This window comes from Vanessa cardui, chromosome Z, assembly GCF_905220365.1.
Source record: "Vanessa cardui chromosome Z, ilVanCard2.1, whole genome shotgun sequence".
In the NCBI taxonomy this organism is placed as follows: domain Eukaryota; kingdom Metazoa; phylum Arthropoda; class Insecta; order Lepidoptera; family Nymphalidae; genus Vanessa; species Vanessa cardui.
This window is the reverse complement of record NC_061154.1, coordinates 5,027,667-5,050,414: the sequence shown is the minus strand read 5'-3', so window position 1 is coordinate 5,050,414 and position 22,748 is coordinate 5,027,667. Positions and strand designations below refer to the sequence as shown.

Here is a 22,748-nt window from a genome sequence, read left to right as displayed (position 1 = left end):
GCCTCAAACATTCATATACGAGTCATCATCGTTTTCATTTTTTTTTAAATTTATATTGTACTATTTACGTTAACTTGGTGGTAGGGCTTTGTGCTAGTCCGTCTGGGCAGGTACCACCCACTCATCAGTTATTCTTCTGCCAAATAACAGTACTCAGTATTGTTGTGTTCCGGTTTGAAGGGTGAGTGAGCCAGTGTAACTACAGGCACAAGGGACATAACATCTTAGTTCTCAAGGTTGGTGGCACATTGACGATGCAAAGAATAGTTAATATTTCTTACAGCGTCATTGTCTATGGGTGACGGTGACCACTTACCATCAGGTGGCCCATATGCTAGTCCGCCAACCTATACGATAAAAAAAACCAGCTCAACCCGGATTCGCACAAGGGAAATGCTGATTCTAAGTGTAGTAGAGAATGTCTAAATTAGCAGTGCTTCTTTACTATATTGTCCATGTATTATATAGATAACGTTCCTCTCGAAAAACTCTATCTATTAAATAAAACCGCATCCAAATCCAAAGTAAGAGACTTTGTTTTATACTATGTAATGATAATGATTTTTGTTTCTGTCTCTGTCTCACAGTATCTCCATCACAGTCCATCAATCTTTATTTTGATTCTTTATACCCCTACATACATCTTATAAGATGACACAAGCCAACCGACGTCGAGTCCATATTCCAAGTTACAAGTACATTATTTGACTTCAATATTTGTATTTTGCAATATTTACCTATAACTCCCGTCATAGTGATAGCTTGTGGAGAGTTTTCACATTTCCCTATGTAATATCGGTATCGGGTTTCTATATAAGAAAACTTGTAAATATCGTTTTATTTATTTACGAACTTTACGAAACTGTCCTTTAACCTAAAACTTTATTGCAATTTTGTACAATTCGAAGTGAGTTATATATTTAGTTATTAATTATTAAATTAAATATTGCTCGATCTCAATGTTTGTTTTTTTTTTTATAGCAGAATTGATTTTCGCTGAGTACTGTTTATTTAAGAGTTCCTATTTTAATTACTTTTCTAGTTAAGTAAGAAAAATATTGAAAACTTCGGTTGTTAAAAAAAACTTCTTAATTGTAATCCATTTAACGTCCGAAGTAAAATTGGGGATTATGAAAGCCTGAAAATATTTTATCGTATCGATGAATTTATAAATTAACAAATTATAAAATAATTAATCGACTAAAATGCTCATTGTAAATGTGTCAACAATAGCTGTGTAATTAATCCCGAATTATAAATATGTTTTTACATAACAATAACAAGAAATAGTTAAATATATATCAAATAAATCCGTGTTGATATAATATTTTTCACATGTAATATACCTCAAAAATAAATGATTATATAAAGGATAGGATATATTCAAGAATTTGAACTTGTTCGTTATGCAATTGTCAGTAGCATGTTGGAAAAATCAAGTCGGCACAGCTGAATCATAAGTGCGCACGGTTGCCGTGCCTTGGAAGGAGATAATTATCTTGAACCAAATCACTTCGGCGTGTCATTGACCTCCTATCTGATAGATTCTTTACAAGTGTTTTCTTACACTATTGTACACCGTGACTACTATAGTACACACGAATGGTTAGTTTATAAAACAGTTTGTCATGGCTGCGTTCGGTCAAAACGAAGGTACTATTATTCATATATAAAATATAATTAAAGATCTAAGAATAATAAATATTAAATTTTAATTACAGAAAACTAAATGCTTCTAATGAGAGAACAAATCTTTGTTCAGCAATAACATCGCTTAACGAGCTTTTAATTTATTTACCTTATGTAGGAGTTGAAATAATTATCAGCCCTTTTGAAAATTACTAATTTTAAATCCATATAGGCTGTCGTCACAGATTGAAGTGTACTTCAAAGAGTCTGCGATATACAATCGAAATGTTTTCTCGGCACATTATATATTATGTTAATATTATGTACGAGTTTTCCACATATAATCGAATACCCTTGCAAACGATCCACTCGATAGCATAACGTAATCCAGTTAACTTTCGTTTTGATTAAACACAACGTGATTTACTTCAATTGCTGTACATATCACAGGCAAGAATATTTACTCATTACAAGATTATATCATTGATAAGATAGAAAGAAGAGCTTGGAATAAGTTTCCAATTAACACAAGTTATCGGCACATAATATCAATTGCTATTAGTTAATATTCCCCGCATACTCCCCCCACTGATGACATTAGAGCTGATAATTTTTTTACACAGAAATTGTTATTCAACTCCGAAATGCTGTTAACATATTTGCCAATATAGCAAGCGGTCGCATTTGTAGGTCTTTATATAAAGAATATACTTAATCTTTATTTTAACTTTTGAAACGAACATTACAACGTTATTATATAGTTAAATTAAATACATAAATATATGAATGACCACCAGTACTTATATCTAAAGCATAATTAAACAGATACAAGTGAGTTTTTCATTAAATATTAAAGTCATGCAATGATGTATAGTAAACTTACCGACAAATTCGAGCCCAAAGAGCTTCCAAGTCCCTCGCTTGGTAACGATGATTATTTGCGGGCAAATGTTGCGGTGAATTTGCCTAATGCTGTAGTGCATGAAATGTAGCGCTTCGATGATCTAAAAGCAAAATAAAAATGTGATTGTGGATGTGACTTTGTCGTACTGTAAACGAACACACATCGACGCGCGCACGTCGAATCAAAAATGCGTCTTAGAATATTTCTTATTAGATATAATTCTAACTCAATTAAATAATTCAAGTAAAATATTTAGATCTATATTACGACATCGAAAAATAAATAATTTAATTGTGCTCCATTCCAATTTTATGGTTTATCTTGTTGGTTTTATAAAGTATTATTTATTATATAATTATATAATAGTTAACAAAAATATTATTCTTCCTATTTTTAATTATTGTTTATGTTTAATTTATAACTTCAATAATTACATTGTGTAATATGATAGTGCATGGTGAGACTACCTGTAACTAGTAGAACTTTAGTAAATAATTTTGAAATGTAATTATATTTTTTGTTTCGATATGATATTGTATCTATTGTCGGTTGTCTGTCACATACCACGACCGTGCTAGGAAGGTGTATGACATTTTTTTATTATTAGACGTATGAATAATGTCCACTGGACCTTTCTGTCACCGATCAGCATCGTCACGTAACATACACGTAGATTCAATTGTCGGTGAGGATATTTTATTGATACTTATAGGCTTTGTGCATTGTAGTTTGAGAGTACATGATGCGGTGGAGTGTTACTCGAGTGTCGTGAACTGATTGGACTTTGAATTATAACCAAATTATATGTTTCCCCTTTCATAGCGGGAAGCGTCTACTATAAGCATAGCATAATATTTACATGTAAATCTAGTAAACGTGTCAGATATTGATGCTTTAGGTACCCCAATGTGCCTCCGAGCGTAACGAGCTAGCGCTTCAATCGTCTTACCTAAACTTTAGCTAAATCTGACGCGCTCGAGTATTTCTAACGATCGATATTTACTATTCTAATCTTTATTTAAAGTACTAATAAATGGTGAAGGAAGCAAGAAATGATGTTATGTGTGCGTTGCGTAAATCTCAAAATCTTCTCTTAGGTTCCTCTACTATGGTAAGTGACGAGTCTGATATACAGGACGAGTTTGGTACACTTCCGTAAATAACTTTTATTTTTTGGTAAGTGACCGGAAATTAGACGGATACGATACGTGGATTCTACAGTTAGAAAACCGTTGTTCGTGGATGTGGTACGCTGTTGATACATTCTAGGGTCATTGTATGTGTCGAGTTTCTTTTCGTACCTGATACGTTCAGACCACAGTCATAGTCATATGGAACGGAGTCGTATAACGGTTTGACACATAAAAGGACGCCGTTTCTTTCGGTTAGCGAAACATCGATATGCAAGTTTTTAATTTGAAATGTGGCATGGCAAAGTATGTGCGTTATATTCTAACATCAGTGTGAATACGTAAGTACTGTGAGCTGGCTTCTATTTTGTACCGCTGCGTTGTAATTTAGTAAAATTCACATCATTCCCGTTACTGCTCTTTAATTTCACGAGTCACTTTGTCCGCAAAATGAATCGAGAGGTTAACACATAAACATCTACTGGAAGGCTTTGACGTTTACTAAATGCAACAGTTAGCACTAGCGCGCTGGTAACTTTTGTCACGGTGACTTTTTCGTCACTCTTGTCAAATCCGTGAATATAGAATTTCGTTGAAATTAGTCACATGCCTGCATGCTGTTTCCTCACGATGTTTTCCTTCACCGCTGAGCTCGAGATGAATTATATATACAAATTAAGCACATGAATAAGCGGTGGTTGCCTGGGTTTGAACCCGCAATCATCGGTTAAGATGCACGCATCTCGACTCTTGTAGTGAAAAATTTACAGTCTGTTAATGACACTAACGAAAACGTGTAGTTGAAGCTAATATTTTTTTTTCGAAGCGTTGATTGATGTTAATTCAAATCTGGTAAATGGGTTTCGTAAGAACGCATGTTTCTAAAAGGTTTAAGTTTTTTACCAGGTAAAGGCTTTCAGCTTTATTATAGAGCTTTAAAATTAAATGTATTGTTACGCGCCATCAAATGAAATTATCGAAGCGTTGTGATAAAATAAAAATGATCATAGCTCAATTTACATTCAAAAGAGTCTTTGAACAATGCACGCGTTAAATGTTTTTGTTTGCTGTTTTTATAACTGTTATTCTAGATATGTTGTTAAAAATCAAAGTTTAAGCTTAGCTCAGTTAATGTTTTATATAAAGAATAATAAGAAAATATTTTTTTTAGTACGTAGCTACGTATTTGTAAATTTAGCCTGTATAACTGTATCTTATATGTACATAAATAATAATATATACACATGTTATATAAGATTGAACTCGAGCAAGAATCTCTAGATTTTCATGTACCTAATGCGTTTATATGTTATGACTCGGCACTGAAACGTAACCTGTCACAACCTGGGGAAATATATTACCTGTGAATTTATTAATCCGCATCGGAGCATATGTCAAAACAAACCTCCATAGAAATGTTATAAAAAAATGCACCGAGCAATCTCATCGAATGACGACGCTACCATATTTTAGAGATACTAGATCCGATATAGATAGATAGCTTCCGATACGGTGTTGTCATTTGGTTCTGTATTATTGTATCACATTGTTGATGAGTATTATGAGTATAGCAGGGGCCATTGAATTTACTTTATTAAATACAATTATTATTGTAATTAATTGATCAATTATTTGTAAAACTGTAATTAATATTATTTTATGTGGTATATAGTATTTAATGCTGGCATGTAACACTATTTCTTATTTTAAAAATGATTGAGCTGTCATTAGAAAAGAATTGGACGATTGCATGGGATTGTAACAAAAGATAGGGAGATTGGGGCATCGTTGTAAAACAATTTTATTTCGTCATCCCAAACTACTGAAATAACACTTATCTAAGATCATAGACGTATTTTAAATGTTATCGCAGTTTTTCTTCAAATTTAGTTTTCTTTCATAAAATGTTCTACTTTATAGTATATAAAAAGTGGTAATAATATTTTACGATCTCAACCTGTTCAATGTTATTCCAATCGAATCGTTTATATACGTTTAAGTTAAACGTCCCGCTATCCAATTAAACCAATATCGAACAAATCTATACGAAGCGGAGATCGAACTGAAATTTAGCAATAAGACTTAATTTTCTGCTGCTAAATGAGCAATATCGTCGTATTCCTCAGTTTCGAGAGAAATCAAGCTTTGTATATTATTCGCTCAAGTGAAAACAACAACAACAACAACAACAGCCTGTAAATTCCCACTGCTGGGCTAAAGGCCTCCTCTCCCTTTGAGAAGAACGTTTGGAACATATTCCACCACGTTGTTCCAATGCTCGTTGGTGGATGTGGCAGATGTGGCAGAATTTCCATGAACTTTGTCACATGCAGGTTTCCTCACGATGTTTTCCTTCACCGCTGAGCACGAGATGAATTATAAAGATAAATTAAGCACATGAAACAGCGGTGCTTGCCTGGGTTTGAACCCGCAATCATCGGTAAGATACACGCGTTCTAACCACTGGGCCATCTCGACTCTCTCAAAAGTGAAAAGAATTACTAATATTAATAATTGTGTCATAATATAGATTTAAAGAGCGTTTTTGCTAAAACGATAACGCTGCATCGAAACAAACTTGAGAGTATCTTTGAATTAATTAAAAAAATAAACTTTTTTCAGTCGCTAACGACCAAAATTATTCTGGAAATATCGAAATTTTGACGAAATGAAGTGTCAGACATAAAAATGCATCTGCATGCGACGTATTTTTTATAATTTTAACAGGTGTTGCTGTATTGCTCTTTCGTAGTCATGAATTATTCAATTAATGAAATTGTGAAGCACTGCAGAAAAGTAGTCTGCCAAGATGTACCATTGCGTTGTAAAGAGAGCTCTGTAAAAATATAAAAGAAAAGATCGGCTGTATTATGTAGCCATGTCTTTCTCTTGGAGGATGTTAATATTTCTTATAAACATTTAAGAAATAACCAGGCTTCTGATGTAACGTTTTTTAATCATCAGCCCCTTCACGAAAAAGTCAACCACCCATATTTTTATTTTAATGCGCTTTATCTTAAACACGTAAGAGGTTTTACTTGGTGGAAGGGTTTTGCGCCAGCCCGTCTCAGTAGGTACCACTCACTCATCAGACATTCCACCGCCAAACAACAGTACTTGGTATTGTTGTGTTCGGGTTTGAAGGGTAAGTGAGCCAGTGTAAGTACAGGCACAAGGGACATAACATCTTAGTTCCCAAGGTTGGTGTCGCATTGGCGATGAAAGGAATGGTTAATGTCTCTTACAGCGCAATTCTCTATGGGTGGTACTGACCATTACCACTATCAGGTGACCCATATTCTTGTCGCCGACCAATAGCATAAAAAAGGTATACATTAAGGGAGGTACTATACCGGTATATGTTTGTTTAAATCACTAAAACACTACAATGGCCATTTTCGGTTAGAGTAGAGGCTGCGGGGTTTGTTTTCATCACATCCACGGTCCATACTGTTGTGCGTATTCCCTGGCTCGGCAAAGAACTGATCACTTAAACGTCCCGATGCATGTTCTCGCTCAGAGAACGCCCTGAGCGAAGGTGCGTCGTGCATACGGATTCCATAGAGCACGTGACAAATACATGAAATATTCCAATCTGTCCTAACTGCGAGTAGGTACGAACAGTTAAATTTTGCTGGCGGATACCAGTTAGTGGTGCGTCATCACTTAGGTTGAAAATTCATTCTTCCCTAGTCAGTAACATAGCGCGAGGCTGTCCCGGTTCTCATCCATTTCAGGGTCGTCTTCAATAGGACATGCGGGGCTTCCAGCGACTGAGGACTTTTATTAACTGAACAAGATCAATACGTATTATCGGCTATGAGTAAAACATGAAAGGATATCGACATGCTCGCCGGCCCTAAGCTTAATTGAAATAAAATGATAGGTTACGTTGTTATATTATCTTACAATACTTAAACGGAACACGATTTCGCTTACGTTATTTATTCAGCAATCGACAAGTTTTTAGTTACACTACTTTTGAGTCTAGTTACTGACAGTCAATGACATAATCAATATAAGTGATATATAAATATTTATGGAAATAGTAAGACACAACTTAGATGCAGCATCGGCAAATTCAATAAAACCGACTACTGCCGATTTATAAGCAATAGAAATAGCTCCCTATCGCGCCATTCGATATTCGTCGCTATAGATTCTCGCGTCAGTTCAACCCAAGAAAGCAAGTGCATGTAAATCGACGTATCAAATTGATGAATATATTAGGTCATATGATATTACAAGTTATTACGTTTGTGAAAAGATCATATTCACATAAGAAATAAATATTGATAATTTGGGATAGTGTACTCAATTCCGATGTGATCGGTTTTAAGAATTTTGCCGATGCTACATCTAAGTAGTCGTGTCGTAAGTGTCGTACCATACCTAAGTCTATACGACCTGGAGCGAGCATTGCATTTTCCCGCGCTATTCTTTAATCAATGAGATCCTATCTGTTCGTCCGTGCTGCGCTAATGCAAGCATTCATAATATGATCCGAGAGTTTTTCACGACATTCGTTAAATATCTCGTAATATTCTTTAATTTAAGTTCCGGTAATTTTCTATAAAAAAAACTACTTTGATTAATTTGATTTAGATATTTTCAAGTCTTAAAAAATTATTGGGTTTCATTTATTTGTTTGACCTAATATTGTTTGTCGGGATTCTGAGAATACTGACTTGATAAATAATACCTTGATCTTATATCAAGTTTTTGTATATCAACAACATAAATCATGATAGTAAGAATCTAATTTATTGATTTTTTCGTTGACAGCCTCGCTTCCAAAACAAAACACATCAATCAAACACGTGCCTGCTGACATTGACTTTAAACGTGCATTCACACAAGTCGATTTTAGTCGAACAAATGCTAAATTAGATATAAGCGATTTAACTGAGAGTCGAGATCGCCCGGTGGATGTGTATTCCACCAACCCGCATTGGAACAGCGTGGTGAAATATGTTCCAAACCTTCTCCTCAAAAGGGAGAGGTGGCCTTTAGCCCAGCAGTGGGAATTTACAGGCTGTTGTTGTTGATTTAACTGACTTCATATATATTCTGTTAAACGAATACTGATCAACTTATATAAAGTTGAGGACAACAATCAACAGCCCATGTTCGTCTACTGCTGGACAAAGGCCTCCAATTGCATACCACTGTGATTGTTCTTGGGGTATTCCCATCCAGCTCCTGGCAGCCGTCTTGCGTAAATCGTTATCACCGTGCCCGAGGACGTCTTACACGTTAAACAAAGTATAAAGGACATCACGGTAAGATAAATCTATATTATTATTATTATTTATTGTTATTATAGATGTGAAAGTAACTCTGTCTGTCTGTCTGTTCTTTCACGGCCAAACCGCTGAACCGAATTTCATGAAATTTGCTATGAAGCATACTTGGAACTCCGAGGAAGGACAGAGGCTACTTTTTTGGCTCACACATGACAACCAACACCATAATACGCGAGCAAAGCCGCGGGCGACTACTAGTAATAAAATAAAACCGATTTTCAATAAATATTACGAGATGGCATATTTGTTAATTCATGAAGAATGAAAATTTCAGTCTGTTCAGACGATTCAAATGTTTCAATAAACCGTGTAATCGACTCGTGTGAAGCCGCTGCTCATGTAAATTTGCTTCTCAAATTCGTCCGAGAATATTGTGTGACTCCTATCCTATAGTCGATGATTTACGTTGTCAAACATCCATACGTATCAAAATATCAGCGATTGATTGTAACACTTAATTAAAATTTCCAATCAAAGATAATTTCTATGAAATATAATTATGTGGGTAATGGACCTACGACGAAGCGCCATATTGTAATTATACATTTATATTACTGTTGTTGCTGTCTTATATCTTTTTGCTCTCGGGATTAAGAACAAACAATAAAGGCAAGGCATTCGTTCATATTAAAGAGCTTAACTGCACCAACGTGCTGCACAGTAATAGCTGTAATACCTGACGGATTTACTATCATAATGTAAAGATGTGTTACGTACTCAATTTTTTTAAATCAAATACGATATGAATCATTAATACTACTTTAATTAATTAAAAAAATCAATGATGTGGATTCCCTTTGATTCCACAACCATCAGTCCAATATTCAAGTGTAAATTCATCTAATTAATCCAGCTTTTAGCATCAGTCTAATTTGTTGCCCTTGAATTTTGGTTTGCTACCCAAGTGGTACGAAATTGACGTGGGTTGTTTAACCGTTGCCGAATCGGACATGAATGTAATTTCAGATAATGTTCGACATATCGGTAATCGGCCTACGTCGTGTTACGGTATTTTAATCGGATTACATTCATGATCATTAATATAACAGAGTATTGAATTACTAAAGACAATTTGTCCAATTAACGGCTACTTTATTTGAGATTGCAATTGAAAATTATAAAATCGTTTTTTATATTTCTTTAAATTTTAAATTCCCTTATATAAACACTGTGTGTCACAAGTCTCAATATTTAGTTTTCTTTTTTTATTATAAGGAAAACGAAAGTAAAAAAAACTGAAAACGGTGGCATTTTCGTTATTTTGGACAAAATTCTATATTATTATTCGTAGTATTGTTTCTGATGTTAGATTTGTAAAGGATCTCATGTGTTACTGATATGACCAGTGACCACAGACGCTATAATTACGGAGCTGGTACCTAAAAATATGATTTTTGCATCGGAGGATAGTACATAGTTGTAAGTTATCACAAGTTGAGGCCCACATCTAGTTTTAATTATTTTTAAAGTTATATGTCAACTTAGCTAAGTTATTATAAATAATATAACACTGTGAACTGTTTTACTGTTGGTTTAAGTACTCTTTCTAAGGAATCTATTCCACTGCACCAATGCGTGTTAGTAAATGCACATGCCATATACCTCATATAAATATCACAATATTTTTGCAATACCCGGTAATAATAAATAAATTATTTAAATTTAAAATTATATTTAACCATATTTTAAGATCCTTTCGTTCAAGTTATTGGGATTATTTATTATTTTACCCCTTACTTATTATTTTATAAATTATATATGAATAAATATTTACCTGAAGCATGCCAAAACGAAGTTCAATATCAAGAAAGTGATATTCTCGCGCAAACGGAGGACGCTGAGATGGCGGCTGAGGTGGCATCATTTGCGCTGTCGGCGGCCCCAAGGATATGGGATGCGGCATCACGGGCATCTGACCACCTGGTGGTATCGGGGATGACTCCTGTAGAAAAAAAAGTTCCTCATAAAGAAAAGTATTTACCTTTGTCAATTTTCATCTGACTATGTAACATATAAATACACTAGATTTACCCGCGACCTTGTACGCGTTTGAATGTGACAAAAAAAATATTATTGTAGCCTAAGTTACTCTCTATTATATCAGTTATCTACCAATGAAAGTCCCGTCAAAATCGGTCCAGCCGTTCCAGAGATTAGCCGGAACAAGCAGACAGACAGACAGACTGACAAAAATTGTAAAAAATGTTATTTTGGTATATGTAAAAAAAAAGTAAAGTAAAGTAACAGCCTGTAAATTCCCACTGCTGGGCTAAAGGCCTCCTCTCCCTTTGAGGAGAAGGTTTGGAACATATTCCACCACGCTGTTCCAATGCGGGTTGGTGGAATACACATGTGGCAGAATTTCTATGATATTTGTCACATGCAGGTTTCCTCACGATGTTTTCCTTCACCGCTGAGCACGAGATGAATTATAAAGACAAATTAAGCACATGAATCAGCGGTGCTCGCCTGGGTTTGAACCCGCAATCATCGGTTAAGATGCACGCGTTCTAACCACTGGGCCATCTCAGCTCAATATTTATATATATAACAAATTGGTATATGTACCGTGTATATATACATATGCATTAAGTAAAAAAGATCTATTTTAGTATTACGAACAATAAAAAGACGCCAAATATCAAATTTTGTACGATCATAAAACAAAATGTATATTCTCGTATGAAAATTCAAAACACAACGATTAAGATCGAATAATCTCGTACTTAGTGTAACTGATAATACAGTTTTATTGGAAAAATTAAAACGAGTCCAGTTCTACTAAAGGAGATTCTCAGTAATTGTAGTCGCGAGTTATATTATAAACTAGTACATATGATTTGCTACATATTGAAATAGTTTAAGATCAATAAATCGGTTCGAAGCTCGCATTACCTTCCAGATATTCCTTATAACTATTTATTTGATTTGATTTGATTAAAACAATATATTTTACGGTTTTTTTACATTGTTTTTTAACGGTTAGAAATATAATTGTTTTCCAAACTTAATTTGTAGTTATCAAGATCAAAGTAGGGCAAACGTCTATTTATGTCGGTATAAATGTTCTTTACACAAGGTAAAACAAGATGGCGATAAATCGTAAGTCGTGCAGCGGCAGTATTCCAGACAGGTGGAGTTGCCAATCGCTTAAACTTATTTTTCTGTATTCAACGTAATTGACTCTTGCTTAGAACTGGCCATCTGCACGTAGGCACTTTAAGTGTGTTATTAAATAAGATTTATCAATAAAAGTAAAACTTATGTTGGAAATTTTATGGACTCTATAAAAATATAATTTTAGAAGTGGCAATTTTAATAATATAATACTAAAGGTTATACGAAAATAATAAAAGATCGAAATAACGTGTTGTTAATTTTAAAATTACAAATTTAATCTTTGTTTTAATTTGGAATTCTTCTCTATTCTATATTCTATCGCGTCTAAACGACTGCCTTATTTTAGCACTTTTTTGCTTTTGTATAAACAAAAGAGAAAGTTTTAATTTCGTATTTTTATCATAAATATTTAAAATATCGTGATACGCCCTTTTTCAATGTTCGTGTATTAACAAAAGTTGTATAAATAGTAAGATGTGATCATACTTAAGTTCACGGAAGAATTTTAATGGGTTTTCCTCTTGATGTCAAGACGAACAAAAATTTTTACTCAATGGCACACTTCCCTTTCTTGACCGATTATATATAAGATCACTCAACACAACGGTTCTTTTCATTCTCAGACCGGATTTCAAATATAAATTGGTTTCATTTTTGACTAATGGGTCTTTATCTCGACTTCTCAATTTTTCGAAAAACAGATTATAATTAATTTTAACTTATTACTGATAGACAGATATCGGTTAAGTACGATATATGTTTTATTATATAAATAGATTTCGAGGAATTGTTAAATAATTAATTCCCAATTATTGCGAATAATGTTTATTTATAATCCATATAAGATAAATAAATCGTTTTATTTTAGCCGGTGGTTTAATCAAAATCACTAGGAAAAGAAAAAGACTAGGAATAAAATAAATGTATCTTTTAGAATTTAAAAGTTCAGGTAACGGCCGGAAGTAAGCCTTAGCCAAATTATTTTGACACCCTTAGAAATTGCTTCGACCTAGATATATATGATTATTGATTTTTAATTCGGTAATTAGGTTGACATAAAAATGTTAAGTATTTTATATTTTGAAAACGGAAATCATTTAGAAGTACCTAATAGTTCTCTTGGTACGAAGGTCCCCGTTGTTCGTGTGTGTTGCTAAAGTTGCCAGTGTCACCCAAGGGAGCTCGTCGAGAGAGTGATTGATTGCAAGGAGTCGCCCTAAGTGCACTCTCATTTTAATGTTGACCGTTATTAACTAATGGCTTATACTTTGCTAACCAATTGAATATTTTTGCGTTTAGAACAAAATAATATTTTATAACATGGGTTACAATAATTAAAAACTTAGTTTTTAATTTTAAATTATATTTGGTACCCTTTGTATTTGGTACTGTTTGAGCAATTTCTAAAACAGATAACAACTCTTATTGCATTCAGTACATATTGTTGTTAGGACAACTGATGTCCCCCCTAGGGAATCGTGATTGGGATTCTGTGGGGAATGCTGCTCACATTCTTGTTATCATTCCGCTATATAATTGATACAAAAGCTATTTTTAATATTTATTTACACATTTAAATCCAATGTGAACACTTCGTATGTAAATGTGATAACATAAATATGACACAAATGCCTTTTTGTTTGTAGTCAAGTTTCAAGGTTATATATTAATTAAATTTTATGTGTGGTTAGTGAGTCGTACTGGGTGTTCCCGTCAGCAATAAGATCTAAAAGCTATTATAAATCCCAAAGAGACACGATGGATGCTTGCAACACTGTCTCAATCACACTTGAATGCTACAGCCAACTAGACGACGATTTTGTGACTAAGAAATACACTCGTATACCATTCTAGAGATACGAGCATTGGGATTTAGGCTATCAAACCGCTCTTGTCCGGTATTATGTTATTCCATTGGTTTAAGCCAATGGAATACCTATTACTTAGCTATTGGTATAGTATACCATTGCCTTAGTAATATTTGAAATTGAAGCTCACTAATACAACAAATTGATGTCGGTTGTATTGCAGATGGATATAACTACTGTTAATCAATTTGTCAATATAATAGTTAAGTGTAATTAAAATTAATACTTGTGTAACCGTTTCATATTAATGAACTTCTAAATTGATTGCCAAGAAAAAAGGTTGTATGTTTCATGCCATAGAGGGTTTTTTTTATAAAAATATAGTTGGGAGACGAGCGGGGCTTTTCTATTTAAAGATATATATTAGTCTTTTATTTTGATCTTGTTATAAAAAGTTAGGGTGGAGGTTGAATCTTTAGTTTCCAATGTGTATGTCAGTTTTTAAATGATTTTTTAAATTGTCTTTGCAATATGAGTATAGTTAGTTTGTACTAAATGAACTGGATGACATCAAATCTAAATATTATGTAATCTAATTTCTCTGACACGCTACTTATTCAAAGACTGATTGACATATTATGTGAACGATCATCACAGAGTAAAAATTGTTTCTTTGTTTCTGAATAATACGTAGTAAATAGGTACGAATAATTGTTAAATAACGATTTAAAAATAAGTTTTTTTGTTTGAATTAAAGTATAAAACATACATATATTAATAACTTTAATCATGTTTTTCTTTTTGACCTAAAGGCTGAGAGAAGATAATGCCTTTGGGGATTAGTCCGTCTCTTGTTCCATTTACTTTGTAGTGATCAATAAATTCTTGTAATACAAATCATTTCCGAATTTACTCGATTCAGTACCATTTCGTGGTATTGAATTGAGTAAAGTAGTCTCTCGTGCTGCATTGTATTTCGGACCTGAAATCGTATGACATTAGGATGAATAAGTTGTTCATCTGTTTTCCAAAAGCGTTCCGCGCTGTCAGTACAGCAGTTTTCAAATTTACAAGAACTCTTGAACGCGGTTTTTTTTCTTTTTATTACCGGCTAACACCGTATTCGAAATTTAAAATTGTTATGTACTTCATTTATTAGTAATTTGTCTCTAAACTGACTGTGTTCATTCGTCATTAAGTATTTTAGTGTTTTAATATTGTATATATGTATTTTCAGAGCCTAATAGAAGCAGAGTATAACGATTTGCTAAAGTTTGATAGAAGTTTTTACAACGTGTTCCGACTTGTAAGAAATTGTGAGTCTTTGATTCTTATTTTCGGCTCGGATGTATTGATTTGCAATTCCGAATGTTCTAGCTGTGTTTATTTTGTAGAGTTGAAATTTTTATTTATTGTAGTATTCCACGCGTTTCTTTAAGCTATATGTACTGGAACTTTAATGCTTTTTAGGTGTGTATGTAATACGTCATTTTGTGGTGTGAACTATCTTTGATCTACAATGATATTGAATTGTTATCGGAGCTACAGTTGTCTTAAAAATTAAGCTGTTAAATTAAGGTGTCCTAAAATGATATCAAATCATGATGATCATTCGGTCAACAGGACTGGTGTAAAATTTCAATTGCCAAATTTGACATAATGAACAAAGCCATTTAAAATTTTATGAGTCGTCTTGAGATCTTCATCTGCGGTAATTTGTATTTTTGATTTCATTTTGAGATTTGAGATCAACAAACTAGAGCACTCAAGTCATCGCGCATCAGGAAAATACGAAAAAGTAATATTTACTATATCTTTGAAGACTTCATCACGTTGACTAAATTTAAAAAAAAATGTACATATGTGTATTCTCATACTTAAGAGTTAATTAAATAATATATTTATTTAATTAACTCTTAAGTAATTATTTAATTATTTAATTCACTTTATTTATATATAAGTTAATTAGTTAATTATATATATATATATATATAATAAATGTTAATTGATGCTTATGATGCTGTGATATTGTATTAATATGATGCGTTGAAAAAAGCGAAATACATACAATGTAGAATACGTTTAATTGATAATCACAGATTCCCTGTGTTATCATGTATTTAGTTTAAGAGGTTATCCGGAGAATGATTATCGACATAGCTTGCAAAATTAGCAGACTGTAGTGGACAATAGGCTGATTACATATATCAAAGGACCGATAATCTGAAGAGGGCGGCAGTGGATAACCGAAACCTCAATAGGGCATTTCCAAGTAATTAATTGCAATTGATTTATTCATAAATAATTTATGTCGTACAAAGTGGGTATAAAAGATTGTAACAAGACTTGAATTATTCGATTAATTTTATAACGTATAATCATTACATAGTATAAAAGTCTCTTACCGTCGTCTATCCCTATGTATGCTTAGAAGTTTGAAATTAGGTAACGGATTTTGATTCGTTTTTTTTTTATAGAAACTGTGATTCGAGAGATAGATTATTATAACAGGCAGTATATAATACACGGACAATATAGGAAAGAAACGAGAAAAATGTTGTAGTATAGTAATATATTAATATCAGAATTGCATCAGTGCGAAGCCGGGCCCTTTTAGCCGGCGATCGGTGGTGCTAGTGTTTCCATAAACTAGTACCTACTGTTCTGGCGTAGAGGAGTGACCTTCAAAAATGCTAAGGAAATTCTCCGAAACAGGTGCAATGCTTGTTTGGCAGAGGAAATTATATTAAAACATTAATTGTTGGTAGTCTTTCGAAGAATTCTGTACCATTATCATTACGTGACTATAGTATTAACGATGCAAACAGTGGTCCCTTTATAGCAGTATCTCAACTTACAAATTAAGACGCAATATGACCTATTGATAACTAAGAGTTTTTAAGTTACAATTGATATTTATGTATCATATGAATGCCGAAAGGCCATTAGTCAAAAGTCAAGTTATATTTTTTTTCATGTGAATACGTCTTTAAATTTGATTCATAACATCGTATATCATCTACATGGAAAATTAAATACGTACACAAATCGATAAGCGCAGCATCAAAGAATTTATAACGTTGAGTGAGGAATGTGATGCGTCGCACACGGAGAGGGAATCTCTAGTATTCTGAGATCTTTTCGCTGCAATACATACGTTTTCATTGAATTTTGACTAGAAGAGGCTTCGGTGTTCGTTTTGAATTTCGAAGTGTTATATTTTATAAATATTCAAGAAAATATAAAATAAATAACCAAATGTTGACCAACGCTCTTCAATAAGCTATATCATCGTGTATCTAGTTCGTGTATGGTTGATACGGCCATACGTTTTCTTGACCCTTATCATAGCTGATGGTAAGCTCGTGGTAGTCAAATATGGAACACGTTTGTCTAGAAGATGCTTATACAGTGTTTTCAAGGACCTGGACTATAATGGTCAGGAAATGAAGACGCTGGAAGGAAATTCCACATTGTTTTCTGTGCGCGTAAGATCTAGTTGAACTATTGGCTATTGAGAGAGCTAAGATGGCCAAGTGGTTAGGACGCGTGCAACTGAACCGATGATTTCGGGTTTAAACCCAGGCGACCACCACTATATATATATATGTCCTTAATTTGTGTTCATAATTCATCTCGTGCTCGGCGGTAAAGGAAAACATCATGAGGAAACCTGCATGTGCCTAATTTCCTCGAAATTCTGCCACATGTGCATACCGCCAACCCGCATAGGAACAGCGTGGTGCAATATGTTCCAAGCCATCTCCTTAGTGGGAGAGAAGGCCTTCGCCCAGCAGTGGGAAATTAACGGATCCAGGGTTCTCGTGTGCTATTAGAAGATCAGGCGGATAAAACGTATTTGGACTATGTTAGACTTTTCATTGCCTAGATACATAAGTAATGTAAAGCGGAGAGTAAAAGTCATTGTAATAGGACTCAGGTTGATAGTGATTAGATAGACTTGCTTTGGATAGGGTTAAATTCATCATCTAAACAATAAAGATCATGAGGCATATATGTATAATAATATAATATCCGTTTAGAGAAAATAATATCCATTAAGTTTATGTCTTATCGTCTCTTACTCACGTAAAACACATGGCTGTGTCCATAACACAGGCTCTCCTCAAATTTATGTTATTTAGAGTCAAATGATATCATATTTTTTCCAGGAATATTCAATTACAATTTAGGATAACATACCTAAGGAAAAAGATGAAACAAATCATGAAATATACTCGTCATTTTCAAGATTGTAGTTTATTTTTAATTCATACGATACTTACATGCCAAGCCAGAATGTTGTGGAGGCTTCCATATACAGATTCGGATGCAAACGCCAGAGTATGCTGTCCCTCTTCAAGTGAATGAATGATTTGTAGCATCCTCGGATGGCGCATTCTATCCAGCATGTTAACGCAAGCCTTTATCCGATCGAGCATGCTCTCTTTCCTTTTGGGTTTGTATAGTTTGTCCGCTATCCGTTTGTCGAAGAAGAACACCGAGCATTCCTGTGAAAAAAGGTTTTATATAAATAAGGTTTTAATGTTTAAAGGAAATTTTTTTACTATATTATTACTACTTTACTATTGGTATATTTAGGTATTTTGTGTGTGTTGAGTTTTTATAATTCGTTTTTAGTACTTTTGTTAAATATAAAATTTTAAAGGTAATAATCGAATTATTATACCTGGGATTTTTTGTAGGTATATAAAAATAGCAAATAATTTTATATTGTGACATTACAAAATTTACAAACGAGCTAAATATATTTTGAATAAAAAAAGTAAATAAACGTGTAAATTAGTAAGTAGTACAAAACGCAGGACATAAATTTTATCATAAGTATTAAAAACGTACGTACGTACGTACGGCATTTTACGCTAACCGTAACGAATCATAAACGATAATACTGCCATTGACGATATTTGACGGAAAGATAAAATTTTCCCTCATATTTGTGTTACATAACTTTGATGAAAATGTTAATAGTAAAAGTATACTTAATTGTCTAGTAAATGATATTATGGTATAATAATAATTTAAATATATTATATTAGGTTTTATTACAGGTTATATTAGGAGTGTTTTAGAATAATTATTTGGAGAGATGTAAACAAAGAAATAACCACGGTATGTAACTGTAGTAGCTGGCTCATTCACCATAACAACCCTTTAATAACAACACTATGGTGTTTTGCGATGCATAAATAAAATTTATTCAATGTTATCACATCTTACGCATTCAACTATTTTCATTTATGTTTCTAAAACATTCTAAAACATTATAATATGTGCTAAATGTGATAGTCGCAACTTCTTTTGTGCTATTACTGTCCCCAATTCTGACACAAATTTTACACCTTATAACTGGAGGGGAATTTAGTCAATTCTTTGAAAGTCCTCAAGTATGTATAAGAGTAATTGAAAGGTTCTACCTCAGTTTATAAAAACGTTTCAATAATTTCAATGAGCTAACAAAAGTGACGGGACTGGATTTAAAAGGCGGAGAGCTTCGAACTTTGGCGCACCTTCCACCACGCGGGATTGGCCTGCGATTGGCTGTACGGTGACGATGGTTTCGACTATGATGATAGTTCACTGATTTCTCAAGTCATCTTTCTTCACATCGTCAGTTGTTTTATATTTATACAACAGACGATCTTCAGAAAAAAATCTCGCAAAACAAGTACAGTAGACACGCTAAGTTTTTCCTTAAGCGCATTTATTGTAAACATGCTATTTAATTATTCTGTATTTATTTATTTCACGGTTATGTTATGCAAAATGCATGCATTTTTGTTACGAAATATTGCACATTTATGTTACATGTTTCTTAAATGATCGCTTCAACAAATTGAATAAATTTGCGAGATGCGAACTAAATATACGCTTGTAGTGAACACCCACAAAATTCATAAATTTTTCATGAAGTTGCCTGTCGCTTCTCAAACTTTGATGTAACTAAAGAAACCTAAAGAATTATGAAATGCTTTATGCAAACTGAAAGTTGATCTAAATTGACTTACTGATCAAAATATTTAATGGCTCTAGAATTCTCAACACAATGCCGTATATCGAATTTTGCAGAGTAAATCTTTTTGAAACGTGATTTGTATATATTTATTTAGGTCATTAATAATAACAAAAAATATTGAAGTATAATTGTATTTCGTAGTAGCGCTTTGCAAGTCTGGTAAGCACCAATCGCACTAAGACTACGTCTTTGCCATTGGTTAATTTTTGGACTCAAGTTTGATTAAAAAGTAAAATGGAGGAAAAAGTGATATAGAGTTGCGTGTCAGGAATCAGGTAACGGTTTGTTTGTTTACATAACATAATCTTAATCAAAATTTTTATGACCACGCGATATAAAAAAACCCTATATAAATTTTTAAAACTTGGTTTTTAGAATTGAAAATTTCTTCTATACATTACATTTTTTCAACTAGTTTGATCAAATACATTTTAAGGCTACCACTATCTTTACTAAATCCGATATTACATATAACAGTGAAAAGGTTTCTGTCAAAGTAATGTAACTGAAGCTGGATTATTATATTTTAATAATCTCCAACGTACCTAAACTACTTATTTGAAAAAAAAAAATTTGTGCGTATCTGAGTTTGAAAGATATTAACTTCTAATCCGTACAATGTATATGTTATTAACATTAGGTATAATGTAATTACATTATTTCTTTCTTTATTAATACTTATTAAATATAATAATTAATCGATATTAATGACTTCATTAATATCGCTAATGCACAACACACAATAGTACAACAGGATTATTGCTATTTGTAATCTCCACTTTGAACAAAGGTTTTTACTTTTTACACAATATAATTACTTCAATAGTGATGTTATGTTTCTGTTATCGATTTTGGAAATAAATTTTAATAATCATACCTTACATCTTTTTTTCATTATTGATTTATTTGCGACATAATACAAAAAAGATAAAGATTATAAAATCTTATAATTTTTAAGAAACTCAAATATAAGTCTACTGATCTACATCGAAATAAGTATTTTATAAACGTGCTAATCAATTAAAATAATGAAATTTGTGCATGTCGTGATAGCTTGTAAGTTGTGCAAGAACATCATAAAATTTTTTCTTGTAAATCCTCGAAAAAAAATTTCAACCAGAACATTGAATCTTAATAATCTCTCTATTAAAGAGACTCGTAATTTAATGGTTATGCTACTGATCTATGTCCTATAGTACATCCGTTGCTTTGGACTAGAATAATTGAGAGTACAAACTTACGCTCACAAGCTTCGCTATAGCATACAATTGACAAAAAATTACCAAGAGAACATATTACAATAATCCATATACAACATATTGCTATTATTGGATCAGTTTGATGGCAGCAAACTGCGTTGTCGAATCACGTACATAAGTACAAAATCAATTTCGGTTCGACAAACTATTTAATTGAAGGCTAAAATCTTACAAAATGACTTTGTTAGTTAATACGAGGAAGCTAATATAAAGCGTGGTAAATATTTGTGGTATTTTTATGAGACAAATGGCAATTTTACGACCTCGGATAAAGATCCTTTTACGATAATGGTGGTCGGTAACCGTAAAGTTTTATTTGTCCTAAAATTGTCGCTACGATGTGGCAAATGTTGGAATTTTATTAAGTGATTGCTCTTATGCTTTTAAAGTATTACCTATTTTTTATTATATTTTATACGAGATAAATAAAGGAATATAAAAAAGACATGGACACAAGATGGGCATGACAATTTAATAGTTTAAAATGTGAGTAAGTAATTATTAGTCCATCACAATTATGATGATCGTAGCATCCAAAAATTTCGTGCTTGGCTATTGTCACTACAGCTTTGTCAAAAATAGCAGAAATAGACAATTTTACTTCTATTATTGACACGAGTTACATTGTACAATCAATAAATAATTATAATTATTAAATATATATTGTATAATCGATATATTATAAAAATTTTGTCACATTTGCATACGTTCTTGACTGGCACTTAAAAGTTACGACTTAGAAACTTATTTCTTAGATATTCCTTCAGTCGGCTCATGGCTGACTTGTAGTCTCCACTATTTGCTAGAGGGCGCTTAAGTTCAACAGAGTCAGTTCTAACTTATCTGTAGCATGTTTGTTTTTAGTTGATATTCGACTCTGCAGAGTAAAATTTGATGTCAGGTAAGGTTTATAATTTCAATAAATCACTACATCGAATAAAACAATATCGCTTTCTCTGTCCCTTTAATGCTTCTTTCTTCTTTAAGATTTCTTTTAATTTTCACTCCAGCGTAGCTGAGGCGGGTCGCTTGTATAATATAATTCTTATCGACTATCGAGTTATCGATACGACCGCACTGCACTACTGCAACTAATTGATTACGCCGTTTGCATGTTTTTATCATTCATACGAATCACTTGTAATAATCTCTATTGTTTTATAATCCAAATTGCAATTTACATAAAACGCTTTTTAATCCGTTCTTCATTTCATTATGATAAATAAATAAATAGATTGTCATTTAGACTGAACGAATTAATGTATTTGTTACATAAAGATATTCATGTTTAAATGGGAAATTTAATAGCACTTTCTCTCTCTCCCACATCTCCCTTTTGATAAGAAAATTAAGAAAAAATAAAAAAAACGATCTAATAAATAAAATTAAGTAATGTGAACAAAATCATAACCGCCATCTCCGCTCTGCTCATCTCATCCGCCGTTAGTATCCAAATCCGTTTTACAGTATATAATGTATACCGAAAAAAAGCCAAATATAAGTATACTACAGTTTTAATTAAATAAATTCCATAAAGATTAAGTAGTAGTATAGT

General features: G+C 32.8%; 1 protein-coding gene across 1 annotated transcript in view; it reads right to left on the bottom strand.

Moving 5' to 3' along the window:
* LOC124543328 (SCY1-like protein 2) overlaps positions 1–22,748 on the bottom strand; it is a 194,895-nt gene that overhangs the window by 30,845 nt on the left and 141,302 nt on the right. Inside the window, exons 3-5 of the mRNA XM_047121518.1 lie at positions 18,184–18,408; positions 10,744–10,911; positions 2,513–2,633 (exon numbers count right to left, since the gene is read on the bottom strand). Coding sequence (XP_046977474.1) covers positions 2,513–2,633; positions 10,744–10,911; positions 18,184–18,408 — 514 coding nt within the window. The remainder of the gene's footprint in view (positions 1–2,512; positions 2,634–10,743; positions 10,912–18,183; positions 18,409–22,748) is intronic.